At 45.0% G+C, this 9,554-nt stretch overlaps 1 protein-coding gene across 1 annotated transcript in view; it reads right to left on the bottom strand.

Annotated features, from left to right (window-relative positions):
- Positions 1 to 2,474: 2,474 nt before the first annotated feature.
- The window catches only part of ADTRP (androgen dependent TFPI regulating protein), a 44,734-nt gene continuing 37,654 nt past the window's right edge, over positions 2,475 to 9,554 (bottom strand). The window contains exon 6 of the mRNA XM_083186271.1: positions 2,475 to 2,649. Coding sequence (XP_083042397.1) covers positions 2,621 to 2,649 — 29 coding nt within the window. The 3' untranslated portion in view covers positions 2,475 to 2,620. The remainder of the gene's footprint in view (positions 2,650 to 9,554) is intronic.

The raw sequence follows: 9,554 nt of genomic DNA, 5'->3' as shown, positions 1-9,554 counted from the left end.
AAAGAATAGAGTGTATTAAAAATCCTTTTATTTTACATACTGTACATATAATCTCAACCGGCCGGTACATTGTAAAAACACATAAAATAACAGTTAATGTGAAAGTATATAGATTAGCTGTACTTTTTTTTACATTAGCTATAACTATAAACATTTCAAATAGCAGCACATGTTGGTATTAGTATTGTTAGTTGGTATTAACTACTAATACCAACATGTGCTGCTATTTGAAATGTTAATCTTTTGCTCTAACATAGTTATAGCTAATGTAAAAAAGTACAGCTAATCTATATACTTTCACATTAACTGTTATTTTATGTGTTTCTACAATGTACCGGCTGGTTGAGATTATATGTACAGTATGTAAAATAAAACGATTTTTAATACACTCTATTCTTTGGTCCAAAAGCAGTATTTTATTTTTATTTTTTTTTCTAGATTTACATAAGACTCATTGTTAAAGTGCTAAACAGATTACCCTTATTGATAAATTATGTTATCTACAGGGTATCAATCTAAAACAGAAAAAAACACAAAATAAAACAGTGCTTTTGGACCAACCATAGAGTATATATAAACTCCTACTATAATATCAGCCGGCCGATACGTTGTAACAACACATAAAATAACAGTTAACATAAAAGTATATAAATTTGCTGTACTTTTTTTTACATTAGCTATAACTATGTTAGAGCAAAAGATTAACATTTCAAATAGCAGCACCAGTTGGTATTAGTAGTTAACCCCTTCACGACATATGACGTATATATACGTCATATGTCGGTTGCGGGGGAATCAAGCCAGCTCACGGAGTGAGCTGGCTTGAAAGAGAGCAGGTAATGGCTGTATATTACAGCCAGGTCCCTGCTCTCTCGAACTCGCCGCTCGTGGCCGTTTAACCCTTTAAGCACCGCGGGCAAAGCGCCCGCAGTGCTTAAATAGCTGATCGGAGGGGGGGCGCCCCCCTCCGGCGCCGATCGGGGCCCCCCGCAGCGAGATCGGAGGGTGCCGATCGGTTGCCATGGTAGCCAGGGGTCTAATGTAGACCCCTGTGCTGGCCGTGTATGCATACCTATTACATCCTGCCTCAGGCAGGATGTAATAGGAAGTGCATAAAATCACTACGTTCAGCCATAGAGCTCTATGGCTGAACCTAGTACAGGCGATCGCGCCCCCTAGTGGTCAAGTACACTAGGGGGCCTTGTAGTAAAAGTAAAAAAAAAAAAATAAATAAAGTTAAAAAATAAAAAAAAATAAAAAAATATTAAAAGTTCAAATCACCCCCCTTTCCCCATTTCCCAAATAAAAATAAATAAAAAATAAAAAAATAAACATATTTGGTATCGCCGCGTTCCTAAAAGTCCGATCTATTAAAATATAACATTAGTTATCCCGCACGGTTAAAGGCGTAAACGGAAAATAATCCCCAACGCCAAAACTACGTTTTTTGGTCGCATCGCGTACCCAAAAAAAAATAACTAAAAGAGATCAGAAAGTCGCCCATATCCCATAATGGTATTAATTAAAAAGTACACTTCAGCCCGCAAAAAATGAGCCCTCCCCCAGGTCCGTAGGTGGAAAAATAAAAAAGTTATAAGCCGCAGAACATGGCGACGCAACGCAAATTAGAAAAACCGTAAAAGTTGCGATTTTTTTTTTTAGTGGTAAAACATAACGAAAACTATATAAGTTTGGTATCACCAGAATCGTAACGACCCATAGAATAAAGATAACCCATCATTTTAAACGAACTATGAACTCCAAAAAAAACGTAACCAGCGCAAAATTGTGCAATGGCGTTTTTTTTTTTTTTTACCCCACATTGAATTATTTCCTGATTCCCCAGAATATTATACGGTATAGTAAATGGTACCATTACAAAGTACAACTTGTCCCGCAAAAAAAAAGCCCTCATGTGTCTATTTAGCCGGAAAATTAAAAAAGTTACGCTTATTTGAACGCAAGGAGGAAAAAAAAAAAAATAATTACCTTAAAAGGCAATGTCGTGAAGGGGTTAATACCAACTAACAATACTAATACCAACATGTGCTGCTATTTGAAATGTTAATCTTTTGCTCTAATATAGTTATAGCTAATGTAAAAAAAGTACAGCAAATTTATATACTTTTATGTTAACTGTTATTTTATGTGTTGTTACAACGTGTCAGCCGGCTGAGATTATAGTAGGAGTTTGTATATACTCTATGGTTGGTCCAAAAGCACTGTTTTATTTTGTGGGTTTTTTTCTGTTTTTCATTAAAGGGTTGAGTATCCCTTTAAACAGCAGCAGGTTGGACCAAAAACCAGTGAATTTGCGCTTGGTTTCTACTATTTCCTTTATATAAATCTATTCTGGACAGATAACCGGTGACACATTTGACCCTTTTCCTTGTTAATACATTTGTAAATCATACTAATGAGTTCACAAAGCACAAAATATGTAGTTTTTTTTTTTTTTATTAAGTGGACTAGGTTTAGGCTCTGGACATTTCTTTAGTCTTTAATAGACCAATTCCAAATGCTGTCGGGGATGATTGATTGATGATTGTACTCTGCATTATAGAACATTATGTTAGTATCTTCCATATCCTTTCTTCCTATAGGGCTATGTGAGGGATATTTATATTTTCGTTTTCTTCATTTGTGCATCTGTTGAGTGAAGATGAAAATAGAGATTATTAGAAAAAAGTCAACTTCTAATTATTTACTTTAATTTAAAAAAAAAAATTAAAAACTTACATTCCGGTTTTATTAAAATATGTTTATAATTTCTAAAATATAAAATTCAGTCATATAATACTGTGGGTGAAATTTAATAGGATGAGAGATTCAGAAAGTGAGAGATTTGGTAAGAAATCGCCAGTTTTTAAAAAGCGGCAATCATTTACCATATACATGCCATGTATGTAATGATTTATCCTAGTTTTTGCTCTTACACCAAATTGATAACTGTAGTTGAATACATTGTATACAGGGGTGTATCTATAATGGGTACAAGGTGTGTATTGCCCATGCAACAAAATAATAAATGATCCACACTTGCACTGCCTATTGTACCAAAGCAGCTGTAATGGAGAGTGCCAGCCTCTTGTGTGAGAGACGGTACAGTAAAAATAGAGATACAGCGGGGCGTGGCCTGGCGCGCTGGCTGAGCAGACGCATCTCACTAGAGCTCCTGACTAACCAGTGCCTTTCTCCCTTCTAATCTTTTCCTACCCGTCCCAGACGATCTCCCTACCCTCCATTAGTTCTCCCCACACCCCCCGCCTGACCCGGTGCGAGGTCGCGGAGCCGGGCAGCACTTTTAAGTGCTGCTGCAGGTTGCGGCCTAGCCCGGCGATAGAAGCCGGGGACTCGAGTTCGGGAGGAGGAAGGAGCGGTGACGCGGCGGGCGACGCATCATCACGGCTGACGAGGGACACTTCTACACCCTCAGACAAGCCGCTCAGCAAGCCCTCTCACCCGCCGCCCAGCTGATCGATACCCCGGAGCGCGCCTCCCACCCGCAGCGTGCAGGAGCATAGAAGACAGGCGCCCATCCCCACCGTCAGGTGCCACAGCGCTCCCGCATCTCCGGTAAGAGGAACCCTGCCACTACCTGGACCAAGCCCCATCTGGGGAGCTCCCCACACCGGCCCCACACCCTCTATCTGGCCGCGGCTGGACCTGGCCACCACCACACCCCCACGTGGCTCCGCCATTTTCTCCCCATCCTCACCTGAGCCTGCAGCCTCCCCACAGCAATCCTACAAGACCCCAAAATCCCCCTTGGGTCTATCGCCACCTATCAAGCACAGGGCTGAACTACACCCTGCAGCACCTGCAGACCCCCTCTTTAACTACAGCCTGTGTCACACTGCTGGGACCCACAATTAGCCCATCCTGTCTCAATCTCTGCGGGGACACTAAGCATCAATATATTAACCTGCTGTAGCCCAGTATACCATTCAGCCCACATCCTAGATATAGGGATAAGGACTTTCTTCAAACACCCCAAGCGCCACCAGGATCTCCCTGGTGACACTGCGATATAGTGCACTCCTAACAGTTCCTAGCTACAGCATCCCCTATTCAGGCCCCAATGTGAAAACCTACATCCCATGGCTGCCGCCCCGTGACGACTACACTCCACATCATATATGAAGCGTTAACCTACTGTTGGAACCCCCACGGTGCCTAATATAACTTTTCCATCATCTGCGCAATCAGTGCCTGCCTCAAATATGGCCCCCAAGAGACCCAAGGAAGTCGCCCCAACCAAAATAAGCATGTCGGCCAGGAAAACTCCCCAAATCCCACAATCGCAAACAAGCCCCTTGCAGCATCCGTACAAACCCCTGGGAGTCCGTGAGGAGCAAAACCCCCCTATTGGGCTGGCAGGTATCGATGCTGACTCTGACGAACCGGTCACTGTAAAGTCTCTCTGCCAGGTCTTCTCTGCATTCCAAGCAGAGATAGCCAAAGACCTTAAGCTGGCCATCAGAGAGGTTAAAACTGAACTGGTGGCGATCGGTGACAGAACGGACCACTTAGAGAAGAAGATGGAGGAATTGGTCGCTTCTCACAATGGTCTTATATCTTCTTATGACCGTCAACAAATCGAAATTACCCAATTCAAAACCAAACTCGCGGACCTCGAGGACAGGTCCAGACGGAACAACATCAAGATCAGGGGCATCCCAGAGTCAGTGACCAACGCCGAACTAGAAGGCTATGCTACCGCACTGTTCTCTAGACTTCTCCCCTCTGCCGATCCCAAAGATCTACTCATCGACCGCATCCATCGCTTGCCGAGACCCAAAACAATTCCAGCCGACCTACCCAAAGACACTCTCCTCCGGGTCCATTTCTTCACAGTTAAAGAACAACTCCTGAAAGCAGCACGTGAAGCAAAGAAATCCGATGCTTTAGGAGGCCTCCAACTGTACCAAGATTTCTCCCCTGCGACCCTGGCTAACAGGAGAGCCTTCGCCCCAATTACTACGGCACTACGCGCTCACGATATCCGATACCGATGGGGGTTCCCTGTGAAGCTGATCATTACACACGAAGACACCACCTATACTGTGTCCACTCTAGATGCTGGAATGAAACTCCTGTTGGAATGGGACATCTCAACAACAGGAACCCAAGGGCAGAAGCGCCCCCAACCTTTCCGCCAGGAATGGACTGACACTTGATGCTCTATATGAAGCCACGGACATTCCCTCTTCATATTTGAACTCCCTTGCCATCCTACCTCCCTACCTCCCCACAGTGGGCGGAGGTTTATGCGATAAGTATCAGTTTTATTACTTACAAATAGCGGTAGGATGCTAGGCATTGGGAATCTGTTTACAGATGTTTGTTGCATTCTGATGTTAGCACGTTAAAAATTTCTGTTTCTGTTTTTGACTATGCGCACCGTACCCCATACAGTAGTTGGGGCCCATTCGCGCCCGTTCTAGTGAGTTATATACAATAGTTGTTTACCCACTTATTTCCAAGTTTTATAGGTGGAATGTTTGTTAATTAGTAATATGTTGCTAAGTTTCTAAGGAAAACAAATGATAGGAAAGTCGTTTCTGGAGCGGTGGCCTTCCTCTTCCTCCCTGCTCCCCAGTGAGGCCGGGCCGCCACCCCAAAAACTCCTTGATACTACTGCATGAAAAACCTTTTTCTTTCCCCTGCAGTAGTCATGCGGGTCCTAGTAGTTGGACCCTTTTGTTTTACCTTTCCCTTTCTTCTACTCTCCCTATATTACCTGTCTTTCCTCCCCCCCTCCCCTCCCCCGGACTACATTCCTATCCACCAGTATACGCCATCTCTCACCCCTCACACAGATACACTCGATATATCCATAGCATTTTTAAGGACATACCATGCCTAAGCTAATATCTTTAAATGTTAAGGGGCTGAATTCCCCACATAAGCGCAGGATGGCCCTGTCATATCTCCACAAACAAAAGGCGGATATAGTGGCCCTCCAAGAGACGCACTTTGCCTCCACCAACCCACCCAAATTCAGAGACCCAAACTACCCGACAACCTACTATGCCAATGGCCCTTTCAAACGTAACGGTGTTGCTATCCTTTTTAATCGCCATACTCCCTTTACCTGCCAGTCCCAAACTGCGGACAAGAATGGCAGATACTTGATACTCACTGGCCTCCTAGAGGACAGACTAACGACTATAGTATCCATTTACGCCCCCAACACGAATCAGGTGGCCTTCCTCCGTAAACTGTTCACCTTAGTACGAAAAATCTCAAAAGGCTCTTTGATATTGTTAGGTGATTTCAATCTGGCTCTTGACCCCCGGCTAGACAAATCCCGTCTCCCCTCCTCTCACCATACACATTCAGATAATCAATCGACAGCCCTACGCAATCTATTATTAGAATTTGATCTGTATGACACCTGGAGAATAACCTACCCATCTGGCCGAGAATACACTTTTCACTCCCAAGTCCATAACACCTACTCCAGAATCGACTATATCCTATGTGACAAGTGGTCCCTCCAACATTCCAAGGGTGCAGATATACTCCCTATCACATGGTCTGACCATGCACCTGTGGTGTGGCAATGGAACTTTCTCCCCTCACAAGTCCCCCCCAGGCCTTGGCGCCTATTCCCTCACCTACTAAAAGACCCCTCAGCCAAAGACACCATATTAAAAACAATGGAAGCATATATGACAAACAACCAGACAACTGATACCTCGGTGATTAATCACTGGTGTGCCTTTAAGGCGGTCACCAGAGGAGCAGCCATACAAGCCGGAGCCACATTGAAACGCAAAGCCGCTGCAACTCAAAAAGCCCTAGAGGCCAAACTAACAGAACTTGAAAACAGAAATAAAAAATCCCCCTCTGTCTCCCTAAAGACAGAGTTAGCCTCGGTGCGTAGTCAACTCCAGAAGCTTCTCCTTACACGTACCCAATCAGCTTTAAATAGGATGAGGCATAAATTCTACTTAGCCAGTAACAGATCAGGCAGGATGTTAGCCCGAAAACTACGTGCCCAACAGGCCAGAAATAGAATTAAATACATTATTTCTCCAAGCAAAGAGAAAGTACACAACCCTAAGGCCATCGCCAATCAGTTTGCTGACTACTATTCTAAGCTTTATAATCTTTTCTTAGATCCCTCCACGCCACAACCTACCAATGCTACCATTGGTGATTTTTTAGACAATTTACACTTCCCTTCCCTTTCCCCTGAACAATTAGACTCCTTAAACGCACCCTGGTCTCAGGCTGAAATCCAGTCAGCTATTAAATCACTCCCCTGCAACAAAGCCCCTGGGCCTGATGGCTTCATCACAGACTTCTATAAATCTTTCAGCGACCTACTGTCCCCCTACCTAAGAGACCTTTTCAATGAGCTCTCCTCTGAGGGGAAGGCCCCCCCAGAATTACTGGAGGCCCGAATAGTGACCATCCCGAAGCCCGGCAAAAATCCTGCATTGTGCCAAAACTACCGCCCGATAGCCCTACTGAACACTGATATCAAAATTTTTGCCAAATTAATGGCGTCCCGAATAAATCATTTCCTACCCTCCCTGGTCCACCCAGACCAGACAGGGTTCGTCCCTGGATGACAGGCCCCAGACAACACTAGAAGAGTGTTCAACCTAATTGACTCATTATCCACAGGACAGGACTTGCTTCTCCTCTCATTAGACGCCGAAAAGGCATTTGATCGCCTTAACTGGCAATATATGCAAGAGGTCCTGTCCCGTTTTGGCTTCAAAGACCGGATATTGCGGTCAATTATGTCTCTATATAGCTCCCCATCGGCTCGAGTGTTCAGTAACGGCTTCCTTTCCACCCCTTTCACAATTTCCAATGGCACAAGGCAGGGCTGCCCCCTCTCGCCCCTGATATTTGTCCTCTCCATTGAACCGCTGGCTATGTCCATCCGTGATAACCCCAATATCCCAGGCCTCCGAGTAGGCTCCATTAATCATAAGCTGAGTTTATTCACAGATGACGTGCTACTTTTTGTGACAGATCCCCCCAAAACGCTCCCACATATCCACGCGACACTATCCTCCTACAGCGCTGCTTCTTATTATAAACTTAACACATCCAAGACTGACGCTCTCCCGATTAACCTTGCAGATTCCCTTCCCTTTCTGAAATCCAAATATAATTACAACTGGCAGCCCGACTCTATAAAATACTTAGGCATACATATCCCCCCAAACATGAAGTCTGTATTTGAGGTTAACCTATCTCCCCTTCTTATTTCCCTTGCGTCTCTTTCCAGATCGTGGCTGACATTCGAAATATCATGGATGGGTAGGATAGCGGCATTTAAGATGTCACTCCTACCCAAGCTTATGTACCTGTTCCGCACCATCCCTTATGTATTCCCGAAAAAATCTCTTCAATTGGCTACCTCTATTCTAACAAAATATGTTTGGTCAACAAAACCCCCAGCTATGGCCCGCTCCAAAATGTCCCTCCCGAGAGCATTCGGAGGACTGGACCTCCCCGATCTGTCCCTCTACCAGACAGCATGCCTCTTAGCCCCATCCAAACATTACTTTGAGAGTCCCTCTCCCAGAGCCTGGGTGGACGTCGAACAATCTCACTGCCCACACATCCCTCTCTCAGATTTACTAAAGATCCCAAAACATACAAGACCCCCCCTCCCAGCCCTTCTCCCGGCGTCATCTGCCACCCTTCATGTGTGGGACCAACTACTTTCCAATCTCTGTGCCCCTCCTGCCCTTATCACTACTCTCCCTATCATTACAGCGGCAAAACTTATACCCAATCTCAATCTGAACCTCTGGAAGCGCAATGGGATTAAAACCCTAGGAGATGTGTTAAACGCCAACACAATCCTACCCTTCGCTTCACTACAAGAAACATATTCCCTCCCCTCCCACGAGTACTATCACTACCTGCAGCTGACCCATTGGTGGAACTCAAACTTTGCCAAATGCTCTCCTCCAGAAGCTCTCCACCAGACGGTCCTCTCCCGCCCCTCTATGACGATCTCCACAGGTGACATTTCCTTTTGGTATAGGACCCTGATAACCCCCCCTGAGTTTACCAAGACGGCAGCTCATAAGAAATGGGAGACGGATTTAGGCATCCAGCTCTCCACCCCCCAGTGGAGCAAGATTTTTCTATCCTCATATAAAATGTCCCGCTGCCTCAATCACTCGGAGATGCATATAAAACTGATCAACCGCCTTTACCTGACCCCCGACCGTCTACATACTTTCTGGCCAACCTGCTCTAATATGTGCTGGCGTCAATGTGGGAACGTGGGTAATATATTCCACATTTTCTGGTCTTGTCCCAAGCTCAGGGAGTACTGGAGGGAGGTATTTGGTTTGATATCCATGGTAATTCAGATAACTCTCCTGCCTGACCCACTCATAGCCCTATTCCACGTATACCCCCGGGAACTCCCGGCAGGGAAAACATACGTCCTCGGACACATTCTTATCGCGGCACGTGCAAACCTTGCCCAATAGTGGAAGCAACCCTCTCCGCCTTCCTTTCTCCAGGTTATTTTAAAAAATAATCACCACTACCTCATGGAGACC

Source organism: Crinia signifera, chromosome 5, assembly GCF_055691185.1.
Source record: "Crinia signifera chromosome 5, ASM5569118v1, whole genome shotgun sequence".
Taxonomy (NCBI): domain Eukaryota; kingdom Metazoa; phylum Chordata; class Amphibia; order Anura; family Myobatrachidae; genus Crinia; species Crinia signifera.
Note: the sequence above shows the minus strand (reverse complement) of the source record. Positions and strands in the feature narration are given on the sequence as shown.